Source organism: Macrobrachium nipponense, chromosome 44, assembly GCF_015104395.2.
Source record: "Macrobrachium nipponense isolate FS-2020 chromosome 44, ASM1510439v2, whole genome shotgun sequence".
NCBI lineage: Eukaryota > Metazoa > Arthropoda > Malacostraca > Decapoda > Palaemonidae > Macrobrachium > Macrobrachium nipponense.
This window is the reverse complement of record NC_087221.1, coordinates 51,417,391-51,430,276: the sequence shown is the minus strand read 5'-3', so window position 1 is coordinate 51,430,276 and position 12,886 is coordinate 51,417,391. Positions and strand designations below refer to the sequence as shown.

Here is a 12,886-nt window from a genome sequence, read left to right as displayed (position 1 = left end):
AAATCCTTTTAAGGTAAGTTTCAAGTAATTTATTCTGTATTTTCCCTCAAATATTTTCCTTTACGTTTTGGGCTACAACGAGGCCGGTTCAAACGTAAATATATATATATATATATATATATATATATATATATATATATATATATATATATATATATATATATATATATAATATATATATTTATATATATATATATATATATATTATATATATATATATATATATACATATAGATATATTGTAAACGCACTTCTGGCACGCAAGTTATTCATAATTCAACTTCAAACGTGCACATTACCTATTAATTATACATTCTTGATGGTACAAACAGTCAATACATAGTTGCATAATGCATATGATTGTTTGTGTGCACAGATTATTTATGCTTCAAATATGCATGCAGGTACAGTATATGTTCATGTTAAATAAATGCAAAATATAATAAACTTATTATTTTCTTACCGAAAAAAAATTAATGATAGAGTTGCAGGCTCCAAGGTGACCAATCTTCATACAAAAAAAAAAATCGTTGCATACTTGCTATATACTCTACTTTGTTGGGTTTTTAAAGCTCTAATAATAATAATAATAATAATAATAATAATAATAATAATAATAATAATAATAATAATAATAATAATAACCACTATTATTACGAACACGTTTTTAATAATGATAAAAATGATTATCTAATAATGGGAATTATGCTCCATTTGAAAACGGAGCATAATTCGTGTCTGGTATTCCAGTCACAACAAGTGATGATGTAACCTGTATTCGTAAACGATATTATGCAACACCTAGATCATATGGCAGTGGGACCGGTCCATCCTCTACGATTCAATCCTATATATACTTAGCAGGTGCTTCAAGTCAGCAGTTACTCTGTTTATTTCTTGCTTCATGCACACACGTACACACGCACACATACATACATGCATGCATATATAATGTGTGTGAGCGTGTGTTTATAAACGAACCGTGTAAATCTAAAGTAATCAATCCATTAATTGACATCATGTTTAATGTTTACATTTTACGTTCCACTGATTTAATTTCACGACATTCAAACAGCAACAAATACTCCCTTGACTTGGTAGTGGAATTATTGAGGAAACTATGGACTGTATTTATACCATAAACTAAGAGAAGACTGAACGTCATAATTCCAGATAAGACGTCTGCCTGGAAAAGGAACTGAGGCAGCTGTTAAAAAATGTAAACACCGCGGTCGAGATATGTGCTTTAAAGGCACTCATCCCGGGTTATCTGACCTTGAAAAAGGGTAAGAAAATACACGTAGCACAACCTTGCACGTCCAATAACCTCCCACCTACCTCCTTTTGAATTGAAACAAAGCAAGAACCTTACTTGTCATTAATCAGAAGCTGCGTTTCGGAATCATCGCCGCCTTTCCCGTTCGAGTCAGCGAACAGGTTCATTTCTCCAAAGGCTTCCCGTCCTCTTCCTGTACGAGACTTGAAATATTCTCGAAACGCGTTAGCACAGAAGCAACGTGGTTAACTCTCGAGTTCCTGTTAGAAACACAAGCTGCTCAAATCACCTGAGCAAAGCGATAACGATGTTTTTTTTTTTTTCCCAGTTGCACGAATCGGGATCCACGAAACGGCTTTGCAAACACGCGGACACGAGAACTATATATGCTTGAATCCCAGTGGTTATAGAGGCTTCAGTCAAGTCAGCCTTTCGATGGAGCCGAATAACAGCCAGCACCAAATCTGGACTGAGAACTAATGCCAGTTCTAGAGGACACGCAAAACTGAGATGTAATAACTAACACCAGCCTTGAAGATGTAACCACGGGGGGAGAGAGATGCATCTGCTTATACCGGAGTAATCGAAAGGACTGATGTCTTTTTTTGACAAGATGAGGAACTTTACGGTCAGATGACTTGGAATCACGAGGGTAACGGGGGGTAACGCAATGGGATTGGGGGGGGGAGGGTGAGGGGAGGTCTAGGGAAGGGCTGGACCGTGAAGAGAAGAGAAGAGGAGGTGGAGGGCTTTTAAAGTTGGTACCGGATGGGAACGCCGTCAAGTAGCATCTGTAGATTCTTAAGTAGCTACTTAGCAGAACACTGAAGTATGATCAAGAATGCCACACCACTGCCAACCTTGAGGTTATCTCATCTGAATGTTGTTTATTATCGAACTTCTAAACGAGTCATTACCAGGCCTCTCAGGGTAATAATGACAGGGCGTTCAGTGTTACTGCTGGTGGGGAGGCTTACTTCCTCTGCAACAGACTAGTCGTTAGGCTGCTTATTAGGTCCACTTCTAAACAACAAAGGAAATTCCATCAAGACGAAGAAGAAGAAGAAGAAATAATACTCGCTACTGGACAACAGAGCGGAAATGACATTTCAGAATAAAACAATTAACTGCCATAAAACAATAAAACAAAAAAGGATTTGCAAAGTACAACTTTACATGCTACACTCAAGATGACAATGTCTTCGGCATTGAAAGTTTATTATTGAAAACTGAAAATGATATAAAAATAGGAACTGGAAACTGGAAAACGAATCTTAGCTAGCTTACACAGACGTCTGATACGGTTACGTGCACGCATCTCGTGACATATGGAACGCACCTTTTGTCTTACGTCATCGGACACAGGCGACTGGAGTGAGTCATCCATCCGCGATTCGTCAACATTCTGTACAGAAGCTTATCAAGGGGAAAATATCTTAACTTCTCTCTCTCTCTCTCTCTCTCTCTCTCTCTCTCTCTCTCTCTCTCTCTCTATATATATATATATATATATATATATATATATATATATATATATATATAATAATATATATATATAATATATTATATATATAAAATCATTAGGATCGCTACCGATTGCATATCAAAGCCTATTTTGTACTTACGATTTTGTCTCCTTGTAAGGATATTTTCCAAGTAATAAATTACTAATCAAAAGCCTTGAGCACTAATACGCAATGACGGACTATCCCCATATCCAAGTAATTATATTTTTACGCTTCTAGGTACCACAAAGTCTACCTTCAGAAAACCTCGGACCGTGCAGAAAGTACTTCCACTCGAAGGTCTAGTTACTACTTTGCTCTCGAGATCTGCCTCATTAAGTGAACCGCTGGAGCGTTCCGAGCTATCGACGAATGACGAAAAGGGAGGTTCCAGCTGTCTTTAAAATTGAACATTATCTCAAAAAAAAAAAAAAAAAAAAAAAAAAAAATCTCCTCACTACTTCTTCTAAGCCAAACAAATATACCATACACTCCTGACAATCACATATGAAATATACCATTATTCAGACACACAACGGCACTAGAAGTTCTTTAATTTGATAATATATGTTGCCTTTTTGCTAGCAAGGTTCAAGCTACCACTTCCCCGGCCAGCTTTCTCGAGCGGAAGTTATTTCCACCGGCTACTTAGCAACGGATGGGTAGATGTTTCCTTGACTACGTGGAGAGTAAGAGGGGTGAGGGGGAGAGAAGAAGGAGGTTTACCTAGACTTGCGAACGTGTAAGTGAGGAGACGTGGAGGGGGGAGGGGGGGGAGTTGCACTTATAAGGCGCGTGAGAAGCAATATGAGTAGAGCGAGGGTGAGAAGAGAACTTCGGGAGAAAGGAAAAAATACTAGGCTAATAAAAATTAATGTTCTGGGGGAAAATGGAGATGTTGAGGAAGCCGAGAAGCAATCTGATATGAGAGAGAGAGAGAGAGAGAGAGAGAGAGAGAGAGAGAGAGAGAGAGAGAGAGAGAGAGAGAGATGACTGTACGAAAATCAGCGGAAGAAAAAAATCTTGTTGCTGTTGAAGAAAAGAAAATAAGGCCAATTTTGAGAGTAATTGCCAGGAATTTTTCTCTCTCTTCAAGACGAACTAAATTACAGCTCGCACAACACGAGAATTCAAGAGATCGACTTTTGAAGGATGCAATTAAGATATTTATTTCTAGGCTGCAAACCACTCAATTATAACAGGCTAATGTTGAAACCGTCACGCTGTCGTCAATTTTATTCTCCTGAAATGGTTTCCCCATTTAAAAAAATTACTTTCCCAACTCCCCTAAACCCGACAAACAAATATATAAGATAGAATTAATATATATGTATATATATATATATATATTATGCAATTGTATATATTATATATAATATATATATATATATATATATATATATATATATATATATATATATATATATATATATATATACGACAGCATACGGCAATGTCGAAAATACACCCGCAAAAAAGTTACGGGCGTAATAATTTTGTATATATGCATGCATGCATGGAATCTTTTCAGTTTCAGATCTCATATTTATCATGTCTTACCGGAAGCCATTTGACAGGATGGTATCAATAGCTTACAGAAACTCCTCTCCTTATGTGAATCGGATGCATGACACGTTATATCTCGAAAGTTTACTTTCTGTGTCGTTGCGTATTCCCAAACTGTAGCAGAGTATCGAACCTTTCTTGAAAAAGTGGGACGCCATATCTTAAAAACTAACCAGAGAATCGCCTTGAAAATAATCTCATTATGTTTCCCACACCCAAATGTTCCCTTATATCTTTAATCGAACTAACCTAACCTATCCTAATCCAACCTAACCTAACCTAGGGTCATGGCAAAAAAACGGGTCTTGTGCAATATTAGTATACATCTCGGGAATTTACTACCCTGTTTCGCTGGAAAAAAAAGCCCCAATTACTTGGAGGTCTTGCACTGTGTGTGTGTGTGTGTGTGTGTGTGTACGTGCGAGCTTGCGTACACATGCGTCAGTGATCAACAATTCTACATCGATATCGGAAATTTCACGGGGGACTTTTCTTCATGCACGACTGATGATCATCTGTTCTCTCAATTCATCTTCCAGTTGTTAGATCCTGTTACGTGATATTTTTCATATAACAGCTAACTGAAATGAATATCTACAATTTTTCTTCCCAGTTCGTGATTGTGTACACATCGGTAGTCTACGGGCAAAACACTCTTGGTTTCGGTCTGTTTTATTCAAACCCGAGGCTCGCCTTATGTAGTAAGTATGTACAATGAGAATACCTATTTTCCAGCTCCAGAACGCTACGTAACGTCCACTGGGCAGGGGTTCTCTTCTCGACACAAGCTGCTGGCTTTCTCGATCATATGACAAACTATCAAACAGTCATAATTGTTATCAAAACCACTACTATTACTATTACGCTACAGCATCTCTGCGCATCATTAAATACTTGGACTTACACAGCAGGTACGAATGAATGATGTATGCGACGTATTTCAATGGAAAATAATGCATACATTTATGTGCTTGGTTGCTAACCTTTCTTAGCGATAGGTGTGCATACAAAGAGCAGCGTTGTAATTGCACTTGGCTGTTGAAGTGAGGAAGAGAAAGGGAAAGAGAGAGATTAATTTTTTTTTTTACAGTTTCGTAGGGTATTCCACTTCCTTGTTAGTAGTGTAATAACTAGTTACACAAAAGGGAACTAAAGGATGTTGAAGCAATTCGTTACAATGTTGAATATACAGTTCACCACACAAAACTAATTTTTCGACAATTGGACACTAATACATTGAAACTAATTGTTATATATAATTCCACCATTCACACCCAAAATCCTAATTCATTCTGATCAAACTTTGATGAATTCCCTCCACGTGATGCTACGAAAAAGAGAACGACAATGAACAATAAGGTGAAGGTGAAGGTCAGAGTCACGCAGATGACACACAAAAAGAGCGCGAAAGTCAATGCGAAAAGGTCACCAACATTGCAAAACAATATCACTTATTTAGAATAAAAATGATTTGCTTAAACAAAATTCATGAACCACTGTGCAGTTTCCGGTTGTCAGAGCTGTCAATACATCTTCACTTGACACGCATACAAGAGCTTGTATATATATATATATATATATATATATATATATATATATATATATATATATGAGAGAGAGAAGAGAGAGAGAGCAGAGAGAGAGAGAGAGAGAGAGAGAGAGAGAGAGAGATTTTCATTTTCGTAGCATCCTTAAGTAAAAGTGATAATCCTGAGAATGAAAAAAATCGGTAAAAGTAACGAAAATGGGAAACCCAGAATAATGATTCAAATGGTAAACCGATGAATTCTGGAAGACTAAACCGAAATATATCAGTTATTGCTTAACCAACGAAGCTGTCGAAAACAAGAAAGTACAAAGCCTTTTCGCTATTTCAGGATCATGGATCCTGATTCTATTTTTTTTTCACCTAAGACCCGACTGCCTAGCTTGACAGTTGTGAACGATTTTTCCTTTCAAGTATAGTAAAGGACAAACATGATGACGTTCAGTACTATACCGAAAAACCCCTTGCCAAGTGATAGTACTGCCCTCTCAGGAGACTAAAACCTTCTATAACCCTAATTAATTTATAGGGCTATTACAAGAACGTCATTAAATTAAGTCATTGTATTTAATTATCTTTTTATCCAAAGAAATGTTTTGGTTTTATCCAAAGAAATGTTTTGGTTTTTACTGAGCCAAAATTATGCATAGAAATTTCAATATTTTTCCTAATAGAAAAAATAAATAAATAAATAAACAAATAAATAAATGAATAAATAAATAAATAAAATAAAACCGACTATTTGAACTAACATAATATTAATTGTCTGTAAGTTTCTACTAATTTTGGCAGCCAACATTCTACATTGTTATTCATGTCGATTCTTCTGGTTAAATGTATCAATATTCTCACTTTTACAAAGTCATGGTCGGTGAGATCTCAAGAAATGACAGGAATTAACAAAAGTCATGATGGTCAAGAGACTCTTGTCCAAGAATATGCTCTCTCTCTCTCTCTCTCTCTCTCTCTCTCTCTCTCTCTCTCTCTCTCTCTCTCTCTCTCTCTCTCTCTGGTGGATAATTTTCCGATTTTCTAGAAATCTGAAAACAATTCTCACTTACCATTCTCATTTCCATAAACTCTCACTACACACACACACCACACACACACACACATACACACACACACACACACACACACACACACACACATATATATATATACTATATATATATATATTAAATATATATGTATAGGATAATTTTGGAAGGTAATGAATATATAAATAAAGGCAAAAACCACGAAACCTCACAAGACACATACATAAATACACTTTATAATATACATATACATACATACATACATACATACACACACCACACACGCATATATATATAATGTATTAGCAGTCACTCCAACATAATGACCAAAAACAATTGCACCATAAATACAACTTTCATAAAATACCCTAGAATCTAGAATCTACGAACGTAAAGTCAGCACAAAAGCAACAAAGCATGACTAATAAGAAAAATTATTTGAATAATAAGCAGTTCACTGCTAACTGTTACTTATTTGCCTTTCTTAAAAATACTGGGTGCATTTCAGTGATTGGGTTTTACAGGGAATATTGAACTGAAAATCAAGCATTTCATACCATTTTATACAGCTCTCTCTCTCTCTCTCTCTCTCTCTCTCTCTCTCTCTCTCTCCTCTCTCTCTCTCTCTCATGCATTAAATCACGATTATCTTGCATGAGTAACAAGTGCAAATAAGTGCGCGCGCTTTGTACAAAGAAACAAATAAAAAAAAATCTACATATGTACCCTATTCATTTCGAATGCACTTCAGCGACGACCTTTCCTTAGCCCCATTTCATACGCCGATCACACATAATAACCCATACCAGTATGAACTAGTGGCCGGAGGCAGACTTGAATATTCTTAAAACTCCCACAAAAAAACCTTCAAAGAGAATTACATTTCTCATTGATGACAGGTTTCCTTTTGCAACTGTCAAGAAGATTAGCATGTGCTGATATCGCTATCTTTCTCTCTCGCTCTCACTTTTTTTTTTTAATTTAATTATTTCGAATTATCGCGTATCTGGTATATACGCACAAGTATCTGTTATATACGCCTACGTGGCAAGCTCTTGAGTAAATACACTGATCATGTCCTTGTGATCGTTAAAGAAAACTTGAGAGTCGCGTAATACTTGGGATACTGTGTTAAACGCACTGGCAGTCTGCTGTTCACAGTCTCTGACTGAAGTTTCGAGTTCTGCAAGCGATAGGTATAGGTTCCAAGCGACGAGCAGATATGTCAATGGTATTCAAGTTTACATTATTCAGGACAATTTATTTTTGTCTTTTAATAAATGAGATCTCTGCTTTCTGTATTCACCTTTACCTTCTCTTAATCCCTAAAGGGACACACACCCTACTACTTCACCTATTTTGTGACTTAACGCTTTTCTCATTATGTTATATACATAAGTGTATAATATATATATATATATGTGTGTGTGTGTGTGTGTGTAAATATATTTATCTCTCTCTCTCTCTCTCTCTCTCTCTCTCTCTCCTCTCTCTCTCTCTCTCTCTCTATATAAAATATCCATACTATCTATATATATATATACATATTATATAATATATATATAAATTGTATATATATATATATATACCAAATATATAATATAATTATATAAATGTATATTATATATATACACAACTCAACACTACTTGTATACTAGTATAACGGTTTTTCCAAACTAGCTTATTTTGGCCCTACGTGACTTATTCTCCTTATCTCCAGTAAAGGACTACTTCATTGAGAGAGAGAGAGAGAGAGAGAGAGAGAGAGAGAGAGAGAGAGAGAGAGAGAATATATGATTTAAGAACCGAAGGTCGGTTGGATAGCCAAAACCAATTTAAATTTATTTTCCTGCAGCTAGTGCTGAACAGAAGTATCTAAAACCCAACTTGATTTAAGTCTTCAGCCGTATTTTATAGTGAGCAATCACAAATGACAATCAATTAAAACAAGTCAGTAACATAAACAATTTTTAGAGAGAGAGAGAGAGAGAGAGAGAGAGAGAGAGAGAGAGACTCAAGGATAACAAGGATATCCTAAGGTAAAAACTTCAGGCCACCACTACGTAAAAATAAAAGCAGAACAACAATGTAAAAATAAAAAATAAAACTAAACCACCAATTCTGTTGGTAGCAACTCTAAACCTTGCAGAGTTTAAGGTCAATACAGGCAAGGACAACCGAGTTGCTACCTTGTATCAGAAGTTCAACGAGTTCAGATAACTTTATAGTGATGCATTGAAATCACCACAATTTCTATATGCCTCTACTATGTTCCTATGCCGTAAATATTTTTCCCATAACCAGTTAAATATATGCATAATTATATAAACAAACTGAATTCAATAAACTCAACATGTACCAAGTTTGCCTTCAAAACAGCCGTGGCTATGATTTATGCAACAGATTGCAATAAGTAATAACTCCATAAGCAACAGGCCCTCTCATTACGAGTTTGAATCTGCGCTAAAAAAAGCACGCCAGAATCATTTATAATTTCTCCATTGCCACAATAGCTAAGGAGTGCATTTTTAAAGGTGATATCATTAGCATCAAAATAATACAATTCGCACGTTGTTATTAGCGCCAAATTATCTTCGGTTTAATTGAAATTTCATATTTGCGAGCTAAGTGAAAAGAACAAAATTCAAAATTTTTTTCTCTGATGTACTTTCTGTATACCACGTTTGTTTATCTATTAGAGCTACATTCTTAAGTGTCTGTTCCAGAAAGTCAAATCTATCATTACCTGGTACTTTACAGCAGTAGAACGAATTTAATCTATAAAGAGAAATACAAATAAGGATTACTGTTAAAATTAGTTCGAATTTTAACAGTTAAACTTATTCTCAAAGCAAACATTCTTATTGTTATTAATCCACTATCTCTTTCTATCGCTTCTACGTGACGGTAAGCACTTAAGTGCCCTCAAAAGATGCCACAGGATTAGCTCAAGCGCCAAAAGCTATCTCAGAATACCATTTCCTCATCCGGTAACCATGCAATACGCCCACCTCAATGAAGAAAGTCCGAATTTGCATGATGCTCAAGGCTTGCAACTTCTCTCTCATAATTCATGGAGAGCATCCATACTTAAGAAGTCTCTCGTCAGTTTCCATCCATCACCGAGGCTTTGATCTTTCCGATTATCCTTCTATTATTATTCTTTGAACTGACACGAAATTATTTTTTTGCTTCAGTTTCTTGAAGGGAAGAATATTTACCTACAACTCAAGGGTTTACAGCTTCAATTTCTTTGAGGGAAAATTATTACTTAAAAAGATACGAAAACGGAAATGATTATAATTTAGACACGAAATAAAAGGCAAGAGATCATGAGAACCTATAACATAGAAAGAAGGAAGTAGTTAGTAAGCAGACCAAAATAATGAGGAAAAATGACGCGTGGCTAACACTTAAAAAAAAAGGAGAGAGAGAGAGAGAGAGAGAGAGAGAGAGAGAGAGAGAGAGAGAGATGGTGATCCTTCGATTAACGAGAAGCAACATAATAAATATCCAAAGATGAGTGATTTCTTGCTGATCAGTATGGGCATAGGGCGAATACCAAGGGGGCCCTCACAGTCCCGATTCTTCCACTCGCTGCGCGTTGGCCCTGAAGACCTTTCGAAGTAGACCAATGAGATAGGCGGCTCCCATATGTGCAAATCCTGATATTTTATTCATTTGGTAGGTCTCCTTCCAGTCTGTTGAATTATACAGGGGATGGGGGGGGGGGGGGGGGGGGGGGTTGGTACCCAAGGCCTTCCACGCATAATATATCTGAAGCGAATGGGGGACTTGAAAATGTACTGATTTTTTTTACCCATTTCCTTGATTTCTACTTATTGTTATTTTTCACTCCATTTTCCCCTTTTTTTTCTACATATGGACATTCTGTTAATTGGAAGTTTGTTTTACAATCTAATGGCCTTTTGGAATTCTTATACGTCTGTTTGCATATTTTAAATATACCGATACCACCTGCGATCATTAACTTGATGCTTGAATTCCAATGACAAATTAATTGCTCTTTAAGTTTCCCAAAACATCTCTTTGAAGTCCATAAATGGTAAAGATTAGTTTTTTTCTTTTTTTATACGGAAGTGGGCCAAAATCCTTTACAAAACTGGTCAACGCCGCCCCAGAAGATCACCTGCCTTATATTTGAACTATTTCCCATTCACAAACTAGTTTTTTCTTACTCTGATTTTGAATCTCAATCTCTTCAAATAGTTACTTTTCTGCGTCGGTAGAATCTACAGCTTAAAAAAAAAAAAAAAAAGAGGCAGGCTCAATGAATGATGAAATATTGAACTAGGGAACTATTTCCCCCATCCTAGAAGTGAATGGAATGAAGTCATGTTTTGTATAAGAAAAAATACTTCATAAGCAGCCCGCAGACAACATTAATATCCTTTAACCAAGTTCGCATACGTGGGAATACGGAATGGAATACGGTACGTATCAACTTCATTTTATTCAACTGGTGCGATCATTTTCACTAATAATTTTTCTTTTCGAGGTGTGTTTCCCTTCTGGCAATCAGATATTCCAAATCTATAACTCCAGCATTTCCAAACTGCTTCAGCAGTCAATGAAACAATGCATGGAGGGGGGAAAAACACCTGGATATTAAAAAAAAAACTGAAAGCGGGATTATTATAAAAATATAATTTTGAATAGGCCAAAACCAAGTTACTCAAGAAAATCAAGCTGACAAAAAAGGGACCATTTGAGGACCGACAGAGCAACCTAAAAAAATAAGTAAATAAATAATTAAATAAACAGACTGAAGATAAGGATGACGATAATGACGAATTCACTTTCAGATTCAGTGCTAAACCTCCTTCTCATGGCCAAGACATTTCATCACAAAGTACCAAACAACAAAGAGACCTTACGAGCAACGGAATGGCTCTTGTGACGCAGTCTCTCCAAGCGCATGTTACATAACATACCTTCCCAAACCGCCAACCCCATTATGGTATCACTCTCAAAGGCTCAAGTATCATCGCTGGGTACAGGGCCACCGTTACAAATCAGATAGAAGAAAATAAAATAATGGGACTCATAGGGGACGGAATAACTCGTATCTGCAAGAAGGAGGAGGGTGTGATAAGGCAAGAAAGTCACCTGTGGACGAGAATGACTTGTTGCTTTTTTGTTTTTATATCTATTTTTTTTTAAATGATTAATTCTTTGTAACGGCATCAAATTGTTTTGCAGACCTCATTTGAGTACAATTTACATCAGGTTATTATTATTATTAATCATGAAAAAAAGCACAAATCATTCTCGTCCAGTAATCAAGCTGCATACAAACCTTTTCAAGCAGAACGCTAGAAGTCCAAGAACCATAATAGGGAAAGCAGCCCTATGCAGGAACACTACATAAGTAAAGATATCCATTCAACAAGATAAATAAAGTTATCTTTGTCATATGAAGTAAGGCTAAATATCAACGAATGTATCTTTCAACTCTTGGCAGAGCAAATACTATAAATTCAACAGTATCAACATTAATAGCAACAGACAGCATGGCAATGACGTAACCGGACACCAGAGGTGCAGCCGAGTCCTCGACGAGTAAGATAAAGAGTAAATGCTGAATGTATTTCGTACGCAGGGAAGGGAGATGCACAGCCCTTTGACAACCTTTTATTTCATCCATATGCGTCGAAAAGAATGGAAAAGACCTTCACTGTCAACGGCGTTATCTGTCCCACAATCATTCTACGAGAGTTCTATTGATGGGAATCTACGTCGGTTATGTAACACTCTGCGGAGAGTAATATATCTCTATGTTGATATGACTCAAGATCCATATTATGTTCCAATGTTAATTTTGGCTCCCTTTAGGCAAACTGCTGTTTGAGATCAATTCGGTGCCTTAGCAATTTGTCATCGAGTGACCTCATTAAGACATCATTGAATTCCAGTTTTTTTTTTTTTTTTT

General features: G+C 36.2%; 1 protein-coding gene across 8 annotated transcripts in view; it reads right to left on the bottom strand.

Moving 5' to 3' along the window:
* LOC135204360 (serine/threonine-protein kinase OSR1-like) overlaps positions 1-12,886 on the bottom strand; it is a 368,965-nt gene that overhangs the window by 160,877 nt on the left and 195,202 nt on the right. The window contains exon 1 of one of the 8 annotated variants that reach the window (XM_064234576.1): positions 1,373-1,458. The exons of the other annotated variants lie outside the window; for them this stretch is intronic. Within the exon in view, the coding sequence (XP_064090646.1) occupies positions 1,373-1,443 (71 nt within the window). The 5' untranslated portion in view covers positions 1,444-1,458. Of the gene's footprint in view, positions 1-1,372; positions 1,459-12,886 lie in introns of those variants that run through there. 8 annotated transcript variants of the gene reach the window in all.